Source organism: Grus americana, chromosome 1 (assembly GCF_028858705.1).
Source record: "Grus americana isolate bGruAme1 chromosome 1, bGruAme1.mat, whole genome shotgun sequence".
NCBI lineage: Eukaryota > Metazoa > Chordata > Aves > Gruiformes > Gruidae > Grus > Grus americana.
Window position 1 is genome coordinate 1,147,137 of NC_072852.1, and position 12,466 is coordinate 1,159,602.

The 12,466-nt window shown below is 67.2% G+C and overlaps 1 protein-coding gene across 2 annotated transcripts in view; it reads left to right on the forward strand.

Moving 5' to 3' along the window:
- Positions 1-12,466, forward strand: part of SND1 (staphylococcal nuclease and tudor domain containing 1) — a 138,007-nt gene that overhangs the window by 100,487 nt on the left and 25,054 nt on the right. For both annotated transcript variants that reach the window (XR_008575445.1, XM_054813103.1), the window contains exon 16: positions 1,029-1,138. Coding sequence is in view for 1 of the 2 variants with exons in the window: in XM_054813103.1 (XP_054669078.1) it covers positions 1,029-1,138 (110 nt within the window). In the remaining variant the exon portion in view is untranslated. The remainder of the gene's footprint in view (positions 1-1,028; positions 1,139-12,466) is intronic.

Below are 12,466 nucleotides of genomic sequence, written 5' to 3' on the forward strand. Positions count from 1 at the left end.
CGCTCGACCTCCTTCCCTCCTGGGTTTTAACTATTTCAATCTTTAGCGACGGTTTGCGGGGCTGGGGGAGGGCTGGGGCTTGACCCCCCGCCCGGGGCTCTGGCGATACGGCAGAATCGATACCGGCTGATCAGGGGCTCGCCGCCGAGTCGTCGGCACGGCCCGTGCGCCGGTTAACGAGAGCAGCCCAGAGCCGCGCACGCCTCTTAAGGCAGCTCGGGGTCCCACTGGCTCCCCCACGGTGCGGTGGGGTGCTGCTCTGCCGGGGACCTTGCACGGGACCTCGCACCGGACCTTGCATGGGACCTTGCACAGGGAACCTTGCACGGGACCTTGCACGGGACCTTGCACGGGACCTTGCACAGGGACACCTTGCCCAGCTGGTGCTGCCGGTGCCACCGGATCTGTGCCACGGGGAGGGAGTCAACGGTCTCTGTGTGGTCGAGGGGACCCTGGGGCTCCCCGGGGAGTGGCATGGGGGGGGGCGTGTCGCACCCCAGCTGCACGCTGGGGTCCCCAAAACCCCCTGGCGAGGCAGCTCCTCTGGCAGGGTGGGTGGTTTGGGGACAGGGACAGGAACAGGGGCTCCTCCCCGCCCCCAGCCTGGGCCAGAGCAGGGAGCCATCCCCAGGGTGCTCGTCCCCGTGTCCCATCCCTGCTGGCTCCTTCCCCACTCGTGTCCCCAACCCTTTTGGTTCATCCCCCTGTCCCCATCCCTGCTGGCTCATCCCCTGCTCGTCCCCGTGTCCCCATCCCTTTTGACTCACCCCCGTGTCCCCAATCCTTTCGGCTGGTCCCCCGTCCCGTCCCCGCTGCCCCGCGCCGTCCCGGGCTCTCCCCACCCTGGTGCCGGGGAGGTGCCAGCGCAGGGACCCTCCGGTGTCCCAGGAGCTGGTCACATCCCACGTGGGCTCCGGTGGCCCCTTTCCTCCCCAAAAACATTTCTTTCAGGCGACGTCCCCAGCAGCCGTGCCTGGGTGACCTCCTCCCAGCACCTCACTCTCCTCTTCCTCCTCTTCCTCCCGCAGGCATCGAGTGTCCGCGGGGAGCCCGGAACCTGCCCGGGCTGGTGCAGGAGGGTGAACCCTTCAGCGAGGAGGCCACGCACTTCACCAAGGAGCTGGTGCTGCAGCGAGAGGTAGGGAACGCTCGGCGACGCCGGGGGGGCTGCGGCACGCCAGCGCGGTGCCAGCGCGCGAGGGGCTGGTGACGCCCGCGGGGGCGCGAATCTCGCCAAAGGGCTGCGAGCAAAGGCGAGGAGCGGGGGGAGCTTCCCTCGGCGCTGGATGCCGTGCACCGGCTGCGCCCCGCCGCTGAGCCGCAGCCGCCTCGTCCGCGAGTGGTTCGGTGCTCCGGGAAAAACCGCGCGGAGCCGGCTCGCGGCAACGGCAAAGCCTTCCGTGGTGCTGGGGCCGGATTTGGCCCCGCTCTCCTCTCCTGGGCTCTCGTGTCGGTGCGTCGCGGTTGAGCCGCCGTGCCGGAGCCGGACCCTGGCAGCGTGGGGCTGGGGCTGCGGTGGCGCGCTGGCTGTGCCCGGGGGCTGCCACGGCGGAGCGGTGCCCGTGGGACCCCCAGCCCCGTGGCCCCGGCACTGCTCGGTGGCTGCGCCGTTCCCGCGGCGGGTGGGAGCCGTGTGCCACCGGCCGTTACGCGCCGGGTGATGCCAAGGGTCCCCGGGCGTTCGCTGTCGGTCCGTAACTCGCCGAGGCGTTGTGTTTGCTCTGCCCCGAAATCCCTCGCTGAAGGCAGCGATGGCGATGGTGATCGGTGGCTTCTCCCGGCGGTGGGGACAGGTGGAGACAGCTCTCCCCTTTTATTTATTTTATTTTATTTTGTTTTGTTTTATTTTATTTTGTTTTGTTTTATTTTATTTTGTTTTGTTTTATTTTATTTTATTTTATTTTTTATTTTTTATTTTATTTTATTTTTTATTTTATTTTATTTTATTATTTTCTTCTATTCTATTTTATTCTATTTTATTGGTTTTGGTGGAAATCAATATTGAATCACGGTCTCTGCTCTGAACGTGATGGTGGCTGTGGCTCCGGTGCGCTGCATTTGGCCGGCGTGGTCCTGCCTTCGCACTCCGCCACGCTGCTGGTGCCGCACTGGGGAGGACTGGGGAGCACTGGGGAGCCAGGCCAGGCCGCGCTGCCCAGGCTGGACGTCTCCCGCTCTCCTGGCTCCCGTGGCCGCATCCGCCCGGAACGGTCCTGCTGGCTCGGGGACGGAGCGGCACGGCGTTGGGCGGGGGGGGGAAGCTCCGGCTTGGCAGAGGGGGCCGCATCCTGCTGGGTGCTGGGCAAGGCTGCTGCACGCGTCCCAGCAAAGCGGTGACCCCGAAAAGCACCTGGCGAACGACGCCTGCGAAAACCGGGCGAGCAGAGAGACGACGCTCGCAGAAAAGTGCCGAGGAGGCAGGACGCAGCGTGCGGCCGCGCCGGGGGGGCTCCGGCACCGGCGCAGGGAGGATGAGGAGGGACAGGCGCAGGGAGGATGAGGAGGGACGGCGCAGGGAGGATGAGGAGGGACAGGCACAGGGAGGATGAGGAGGGACAGGCGCAGGGAGGATGAGGAGGGACGGCGCAGGGAGGATGAGGAGGGACGGCGCAGGGAGGATGAGGAGGGACAGGCGCAGGGAGGATGAGGAGGGACGGCGCAGGGAGGATGAGGAGGGACAGGCACAGGGAGGATGAGGAGGGATGGCGCAGGGAGGATGAGGAGGGATGGCGCAGGGAGGATGAGGAGGGACAGGCACAGGGAGGATGAGGAGGGACAGGCGCAGGGAGGATGAGGAGGGACGGCGCAGGGAGGATGAGGAGGGACAGGCACAGGGAGGATGAGGAGGGACGGCGCAGGGAGGATGAGGAGGGACGGCACAGGGAGGATGAGGAGGGACGGTGCAGGGAGGATGAGGAGGGACGGTGCAGGGAGGATGAGGAGGGACGGTGCAGGGAGGATGAGGAGGGACAGGCACAGGGAGGATGAGGAGGGACGGTGCAGGGAGGATGAGGAGGGACAGGCGCAGGGAGGATGAGGAGGGACGGTGCAGGGAGGATGAGGAGGGACAGGCACAGGGAGGATGAGGAGGGACAGGCGCAGGGAGGATGAGGAGGGACAGGCGCAGGGAGGATGAGGAGGGACAGGCGCAGGGAGGATGAGGAGGGACGGCGCAGGGAGGATGAGGAGGGACAGGCGCAGGGAGGATGAGGAGGGACGGCGCAGGGAGGATGAGGAGGGATGGCGCAGGGAGGATGAGGAGGGACAGGCGCAGGGAGGATGAGGAGGGATGGCGCAGGGAGGATGAGGAGGGACAGGCGCAGGGAGGATGAGGAGGGACGGCGCAGGGAGGATGAGGAGGGACGGTGCAGGGAGGATGAGGAGGGACAGGCACAGGGAGGATGAGGAGGGACGGCGCAGGGAGGATGAGGAGGGACAGGCACAGGGAGGATGAGGAGGGACGGCGCAGGGAGGATGAGGAGGGACAGGCACAGGGAGGATGAGGAGGGACAGGCGCAGGGAGGATGAGGAGGGACGGCGCAGGGAGGATGAGGAGGGACAGGCACAGGGAGGATGAGGAGGGATGGCGCAGGGAGGATGAGGAGGGACAGGCACAGGGAGGATGAGGAGGGACAGGCACAGGGAGGATGAGGAGGGACGGCGCAGGGAGGATGAGGAGGGACGGCGCAGGGAGGATGAGGAGGGACGGCGCAGGGAGGATGAGGAGGGACTCGCCCTCCGGTGCGGCCCCGCCGTGGAAAGAGTTCGGCCCCGGCGCCCGCCAGCGGAGCAGCAGGGTGCTGGGAACGGGCTGCGGGTTCCCCCGGCGCATCGCCCCGGCCGGCGGTGCTGGGTGCTGTGCTGCCGTCCCCCCACGCTGCCTCTCTGCTTCGGGGTGCCTTTCCCCGTACCCCCGTGCGAACGGGGTGCGCCGGGGTGGAGCCGCGTCGGGGCCCTCTGAGCAGCTGGGGTGCCCGTGCTGAGGGGGCGTTAGAGCCGGGCCGAGGCCCCTGCGGAGCCGCGACGGATGTGCGCGGGTGCGGGGTGGGTGGGTGGCAGATGTCTGGGGGGTGCACAGCGGGTGCACGGAGGATGCAGGGTGGGTGCACAGCGGGTGCAGGATGGGTGCACAGAGGATGTGTGGTGGATGCACAGCACATACGTAGCAGAAGCACAGAGGATGCAGGATGGATGCACGGTGGGCGCACAGCGGGTGCACGGAGGATGCATGGCGGGTGCACAGTGGGTGCAGGGCGGGTGCACAGCGGGTGCAGGGCGGGTGCACAGCACATACGTAGCAGAAGCACAGAGGATGCAGGGTGGGTGCACAGCAGATGCACAGAGGATGTGTGGGGTTGCACAGCGGATGCACAGCGGGTGCAGAGTGGGTGCACAGTGGATGCAGAGCGGATGTGTGGGGTTGCACAGCGGATGCACAGTGGTTGCACAGTGGATGCAGGGTGGGTGCACAGCGGGTGCACAGCAGATGCACAATGGGTGTGTGGGGTTGCACAGTGGATGCACAGCAGGTACACAGAGGATGCACGGCGGGTGCACAGCAGATGCACAGAGGGTGTGTGGGGTTGCACAGCGGATGCACAGCAGATGCACAGTGGTTGCACAGTGGTTGCAGAGTGGATGCAGGGTGGATGCACAGCGGGTGCAGGGCGGATGCACAGAGGATGCACAGCGGGTGCAGGGTGGGTGCACAGCAGATGCACAATGGGTGTGTGGGGTTGCAGAGTGGATGCACAGCGGATGCACAGCAGATGCACAGTGGTTGCACAGTGGTTGCACAGTGGATGCAGGGTGGATGCAGGGTGGGTGCACAGTGGATGCACAGCGGATGCACAGCGGATGCAGGGTGGGTGCACAGCGGGTGCACAGCGGGTGCACAGTGGTTGCACAGTGGATGCAGGGTGGATGCACAGCGGGTGCAGGGTGGGTGCACAGTGGTTGCAGAGTGGATGCAGGGTGGATGCACAGAGGATGCACAGTGGGTGCACAGCGGGTGCATGGCGGGTGCACAGCAGATGCACAATGGGTGTGTGGGGTTGCACAGTGGATGCACAGCAGGTACACAGAGGATGCACAGCGGATGCACAGCAGATGCACAGTGGTTGCACAGTGGTTGCAGAGTGGATGCAGGGTGGGTGCACAGCGGGTGCAGGGTGGGTGCACAGAGGATGCACGGTGGGTGCACAGCAGATGCACAATGGGTGTGTGGGGTTGCACAGTGGGTGCACAGCGGATGCACAGTGGTTGCACAGTGGGTGCACAGTGGTTGCAGAGTGGATGCAGGGTGGGTGCAGGGTGGGTGCACAGCAGAAGCCGAGCAGCAGCACAGCGGATGAGCGGTAGATGTGCGGTGGACGCACAGCAGCTGCCCGGCAGATGCCCGGTGCATGTGGCAGATGCAGAGGGGACGCGCGGCGGATGCGCGGCGGGTGCACGGCGGATGCGCGGTGGATGTACGGCGGATGCGCGGCGGGCGCGCAGTGGACGCACGGCGGACGCGTTGCAAATGCCGGCGCTGCCGCGGGCAGCGGGGCCCGGGCGGCACCTTCACGGCACCGGCGCGAGGCCCGTCCGCAGGCAGGCTGCTGGCAGCGCGGGCAGGACGCTCCTCGGAGGGACCTTGCGTGGCCGGAGCTAATGCTGATGACAGAAATTGCCCTGCAGGGGAGCAGCTTTATCTTCCCAGCTGAAAAACTGTAAATTACTTTCTTCTGATCTTCTGAAGGAGAAAGTGTGCCGGGCACCCCCAGCCGGCATTCCGGGCAGGAGGGACGGGCAGCTCCCGGCTGCTCTCGAGGGCGGCAGGTTTGGGTGCTTTTGGGCAGGTTTGCAGCAGGTTTGGGTGCTTTTGGGCAGGTTTGGGTGCTTTTGGGTAGGTTTGCGGCAGGTTTGGGTGCTGCTTTCTGCTTTTCCTGCCAGCTCTCCCAGGGGAATGCGAGTGCCGGGGCCGCATCCTGCGGACGAGGCTGGGTCCAGGGGGCCGATGCCGGATCCAGGCTGCCGAGCAGCGTGGGGATTCGCCGCGAACCTGCCTTCCCCTGGTTGTAATGTGCTCTCATTAAGGTCTCTTGATATTAAAATTCACAAACTCGCGCAACTCCTCTGATTGAAACTTGTGTGTCGCCGGCGCGCGAGATCCATTTTGTGTAATTACGCCGTGATTCATAATTTCAATATAGGATAAAAAATGCCCTCCGCAGCCTTTAGCCATCTCCCCGAGTGACTGTCAAGATAAAACTCTGCAATTCGTGCACAGATGACTTTGCTCTTCCCCGCTCTCGCCCCTTCCCTTCGCCGGCCGTATTTACACCGCGCATCGGTGCTGTCGGTAATTCCTCGGTCCGTTTAAATTAGCCGTCGTTACCAGCCGCAGCTTCGCCTCCTGCCCGCCGTGGCCGGGGGGTGGGGGTGTGTGCGGGAGCTCGGCCCCCCTCGACCGCACAGACCTTTGCCCGGTGGAGGCACAGCCGTTCCAGCGGCGGCTGGCAGGATCCGGCGCGGCGCTGGCTGCCGGCACGGTGCAGTGAGCAGATGCTGCTGCTCCGGCACCCGCGGCTGCTCGGCACAGGGGTTCCTCCACCGGCTCCTGTGGAAACGCAGCTGCCGCCCGGGTGCTGGGGGTGCCCTGTGCTTTTGGGGGGTCCAAGTGCTGCCGCTTATATCCCGGGGGGCTCCTGGCGCGGGGTACGGACTCGCTGCGGTGCCGGTGCAGGGTTGTGCGTGGAGAGGCAGCGCCGTCCTCCTGCCCCGTCCTGGGGAGCTGGGGCAGGACTGGGGGGGCTGGGGCAGACTGGGGGGGCTGGGGCAGACTGGGGGGGGCTGGGGCAGGAATAGAGGGGAGCTGGGGCAGGACTGGGGGGGCTGGGGCAGGAGCAGGCGGGGGCTGGGGCAGATGAGCTGCCATCTCCCTGGCAGAGCGTGGGTGACGGTGATGCAGCGAGGGGTTTCTCCACTTGTGCACGTTCAGCCTCTGCGCCGTGGCCTGGTTTCCCCCGACCTCTTCCTCCTCCTCCTCCTCCTCCTGCTGCCGAGCATCGCCCTGCCTCTCCCCACCAGCGTGAGGACACGGGGCTGGCCGGGCCCCGCCGCTCTGCCCGCGCCGCACCTCCCCACTCACCCCTCTCTGCTGCAGCCAGCGGGTGCAGGATTGTACCCAGCCCCCGGAGCGTGCAGCTGCATCCCGGCACCCTGCAGGGCACCGGGCAGGGGACGGGGTGCCGGTGGGACGGGGACCAGGGCCAGCCCGGCGGGGACCTGGCTGTGGATGCAGATGTGGGCACGGATGCAGATGTGGGCACTGATGCAGATGTGGGCACGGATGCAGATGTGGGCACGGATGCAGACACGGTTGTGGATGCAGATGTGGGCACCGATGCAGATGTGGGCATGGATGCAGGTGTGGGCACGGATGCAGATGTGGGCATGGATGCAGGTGTGGGTGTGGATGCAGACACGGTTGTGGATGCAGATGTGGACACCGATGCAGATGTGGGCACCGATGCAGATGTGGACACCGATGCAGATGTGGATGTGGCCGCAGCTGCGGGCGCAGGGCAATGCAGCCGCCCGTAGGGGTCGGGAGCGGCGAGAGCCTGCGCCCACCTGAAACGCCGCGGGTTGGTGGGCGCGGGGACGCAGGGACGCGAGGACACGGCAGGCGTCTCCATCCCTCCTCGGCGTCTTTGCGGCGTGCGGTCGGCTGCTGTAAACTGCTGACCCGCGTCCCAGGGGCATCGCGCCGCTTCCTTAGCACATCCTGGAGGCTGCGGCTCAGCCGGCGCTCACCGCCCCGCACCAGCCAGGGCCTGTCACATCCCATTACACTTGCTCGCCCGCCTGCCCGCCTCCTGCCCGCTCTCGGGGGGTCCTGCCCACCTCTGCCCGTCGGCGGGGGGAAACTGCCACCGCAGCTCTCGCAGCCCCCCGGGACTTCTCAGCCCCGCGGGGACGGCGGCTGCCCTGGGGTCCTGAGCCCCTCGGTGCCGGCACGCCGGCCGTGGCGGGGGGGGGCACGATGGGTGCCGCGGGCAGCCAGGACGGCACAGCTCGGGCGCCTGCCCCCCGCCCTCGGCTTCCCTGCCTCCCCGGCTGCGTTTCTCCTTCCTGCGTCGACCCCTTCAGTGTTTCGCCCCATCTGGCCTCGACGCACGTAGAATTTCGATCGGGCCTCTAACAAAGCCGCAGCTGCTGGCTCGCCGCTGCCCGGGCTGAGCCGAGCGGGGTCTCGGCGCTGGCAGACACCGGCGGAGCTGGGGGGGGGACACCTTGCTCCGGCCGGCCCCTGCGTCCCCCCAGGCAGGCAGCCCCCAGCCCCGGGGTGGGGGGGACGGTGAGAAGGGTCCCGGCTTTGACCCCCAGCCCGTGACGGCCGTGGCACATCGCGGTGGCTGCTGCGGGCGTCACCAGCCCGGGAGGAGCGCCGGTAGCACCGGGGCGGTTGAGTCCGGCCGGGGCACGGTGGGCACGGCTGCGGGTCGCCCACTGCTGCCGCTGCTGCTTTTCCTCCGGGCTGGGCAGGCGCTGCGGGGGTCCCGGGGGACGGCGCGCTCTGGTTTGGCTCACGCCTTAATCGGTGCCATGCAAAGCCGGTGCGGCGTGGCCGAGAGGCATCGGGCACCGGCGCTGCCCACCCGCAGCGGGGGCAAGGGCAGGACCAGCCCCATGCTGCCGGCTCCGTGTTTCAGGGTGCAGCCAGGTGGCACCCGGGGCATTTTGGGGGAGCCTCTGCAGGGGGTCGGGACCCAAACAGCCGTCGGGGACATTCCCCGGACCCTTCTCGCTGAGCCGCGGCGAGGTTCGCACGGTGCCCGGCCAGCGGCAGGGCAGGGGTCTGCCTGTACCCCTCTGCCGCGGGGCCGTTGGCCAGAGGAACCCCAAAATTCCACGATCCCCGCAGGGTGCAGCAGCCAAGCGCCCCGAGATTGCGGCAGCGTAGTCCCTCCTCTGAGGACGGGGCTAAACAGGGTGGGCGGAATAAACACAGAATCCCCCGGGGAGGATTGAGGTGCTGCGATCCCGGGGAGCTGCCGGGGAGGGGACAGGGTGACGGGCACCTTCAGTTCGGATTCGCTCTGGGTGGCTCCTGCCATGGTGTCCCCTCGCCCGGCTCGGTGCTGCCACCCCGGCTCAGCTTTGGGGCTCGGTGCCCGCCCAGCCCCCAGTTGTCCCCTTGGCGGGTCCCTCCTGGGGGGCAGGGGGGTGGCAGCCCCCTCCCGGGGCGCAGGGGTGGGTCCCCTCCTGGTCTGCATCCCTGCTGCTTTCCTGCAGCGTGGGGGGGTCCCGGGGTTTTGCGCGGAGGCTCTCCGGAGGGTGATTCCCTTCGGTTTCCACGGCAACCGGATGATGGGGACATCCCCCATCGTCCCTCCGTTGCTGGCCGAGTCACCACCATGGGGCTGCCCTGGGGGGAGCTGGGGGGGGGTCACAGCTCCAACCCCCCCATCACCCTCCCTGACCCCCCCCCCCCAGTGCCGTAATTGTGGGAAATTGGCCCAAAACGTCCCCCGTCCCCCAGGACACCGGGTGCGTGCCGCTGTCTGAAGCCCCTGCCAGCCCCCGCCGCCCCCCCAGCCCCCCCCAGCCCCCGGCTCTTTTGCAATGCAGCAATTTCCAGCCGGGAAGTGCAGCGGGAGCCATTCCCGCTGCCGGATCCGCAGCCCGGGGCCGATCTCCCTGCCAGCGGCGGGTGCCGAGCGGTAATTTTAGAACAGGGTCAGGCCTATATTTTTAGAGCGGGGCTGGCGTTTGGCTCACCCTCCCCGGGCACAGCCTGGCGCGGGCAGTGCCGGCAGCGCGGGCAGCGCCTGGCCGGGGCGGCAGGACCTCATCTTCCTCCTCCCCTGCCCACGTCCCCCCGGCTCCGTGGGCCCTTTGAAGGTTTTCTCTCCATAATCCCGGCCGCCGGCGCGTGCCGGGTCAGCGGGCTTTTAAACTCCTCGGCTAAATGCTCGAGTCCTCCAGGAACTGAGCGGAAAAGAACCTTTTCTTTTTTATTCCCCGTTTTTTCCTCACCTCTTTCACTGCCGCACTTCAAACCCGGGGTTGCAATGCAAGAAGCAGGGGACGGGGACGGGAGGTGACGAGCCCCAAACGTGTGGCGGGCGTGCAGGCGATGTGTCACCCCCCCGGTGCCGGCACGGTGCTCGGTCACCGCTGGCACGTTTCCGTGGGCTGCCCAAGCCGGGACAGCGTGATGGTGCGGTAACAGCCACCTCCAGCCCCGCTCACCCCAGCAGAGCAGCGGGAGCGAGCTGGAAAGCCGTGCCGGCACAGAACCACACCGTGCCGGCACAGAACCACACTGTGCCGGCACAGAACCGCACTGTGCCGGCACAGAACCGCACCGCGCCATCTGAAGTGCCGGTGCTTTGCAGGCACGCTGGGGATACCCCAAGCACCGACGCCAAGAAACATCCTGGGGTGCAAAGCTGGGCTCTGCCAGCAAAGCAGCCCGGGACGGTGCTGCCGGCTGCGCCGGCACTGCTCCGGCACGGCATGCGGCTCGGCCGAGACCTCCCAGGGCCGGCTTGGGGATCTGGCTGAGAAGAGGAGGGGAATTATTCCGTGCTGCTAACGATACTGCTCCCTTCGGTGACCTCGCCAAGTCATTATAGACAATCCATTACGTGGAATAGCGGATTTATTCCTTTACGGCACCCGGGGGCGTGTTGGGCGCGCAGCCGCCAGCACCCGCAGGCAGCCCGCTTCGTTATGAGCAGGCAGTGATGGGGCTTAACGACTGCTGGTGGCGTGGGGTGGGTGGCCGCATGCCGGGGCTGCGGGGGTCCCTCCCCATCACCGGTACCTGGCACCCCCGGGGCAGGACACCCATCCCGCAGTAACCGCCCCAACATCCCGGGATGGGGGTCCCTTCCCACGGGCACCCCGGCTCCCCCCACCCATGGGTGCTGGCACCCAGCAGCCTGCCCCCCCCCCTCCCCAGTCCTTCTCCTCCACATCCCTGCCCGGGGCGAGGGGTCCCCATTTTCCCCCAGATTACAGGGCTCCAGCAGGAGCGGGGGGGTCACGGGTGGCACTTCACCCCTCCCTCGCTGATGGAGAGAGAAGCGATGGGCAGCGCCTGGGCATCTGTCACGAAATCCTCGCTATGACGCCTGTTGTGCCCTCCCTGTCCTCGCCCCCCCCACATGTGTGGGGCTGGACCCGGCTTCGCCCCACGGGGAATTGCTAATCCTGCTGCCAGCATCTCGATATCGGCTTTGTAAATCCCCCCTGGAGCGGGGGTCCGCGCAGCCCAGCCCCTGCGGGGGGGGGGGGGGGTTTATTCCCTCACTGATCGCCTTGTAGCCCACATTTTTCCTTGATCATTATAGTTTTAATTAGAGGTTCCAGCTGCTGCGTCAGCAGTTTGCGGGAGCCCTGGAGGCCGCGGCTCTGCGCCGAGCTGGGAAGGGGCAGGCGCTGCTCTGCGGAGCGGGCAGAGAGCCTCCCTGCCTGCCTCCCTGCCTGCCTGCCCGCCCCTCGGTGCTGCCTGCTGCCTGCCACGGGGCCGGTGATGGTCCCTGCCCTCTGTGGGTGCTGCCAGGCCCCCCCCAGGGATGCAGGGAGCCCGAGTCCTCCGGGAGAAGCAGCTCTCACCCAGGCGCTGGCTGGGCTCGTTAAAAACTAAACAAGCGCTTGCCAGTGGGTCTCAGCCCTCACGCCTTTCTGTTCTTTGAGAGAAAACGGGGCTGGAGACCATGGGCCGAAGAGCGGAAGAGCATCCCTGGGAGCATCCCTGGGAGCATCCCCCTGAGCATCCCCCCGAGCATCCCTGGGAGCATCCCCCTGAGCATCCCTGGGAGCATCCCCCTGAGCATCCCCCCGAGCATCCCTGGGAGCATCCCCCCGAGCATCCCTGGGAGCATCCCCCTGAGCATCCCTGGGAGCATCCCCCTGAGCATCCCCCCGAGCATCCCTGGGAGCATCCCCCCGACCATCCCTGGGAGCATCCCCCTGAGCATCCCTGGGAGCATCCCCCCGAGCATCCCTGGGAGCATCCCCCTGAGCATCCCCCCGAGCATCCCTGGGAGCATCCCTGGGAGCATCCCTGGGAGCATCCCCCTGAGCATCCCTGGGAGCATCCCCCTGAGCATCCCTGGGAGCATCCCCCTGAGCATCCCCCCGAGCATCCCTGGGAGCATCCCCCCGAGCATCCCTGGGAGCATCCCCCTGAGCATCCCTGGGAGCATCCCCCCGAGCATCCCTGGGAGCATCCCCCTGAGCATCCCCCCGAGCATCCCTGGGAGCATCCCCCTGAGCATCCCTGGGAGCATCCCCCTGAGCATCCCCCCGAGCATCCCCCCGAGCATCCCTGGGAGCATCCCCCTGAGCATCCCTGGGAGCATCCCCCTGAGCATCCCCCCGAGCATCCCCCCGAGCATCCCTGGGAGCATCCCCCTGAGCATCCCTGGGAGCATCCCCCTGAGCATCCCCCCGAGCATCCCCC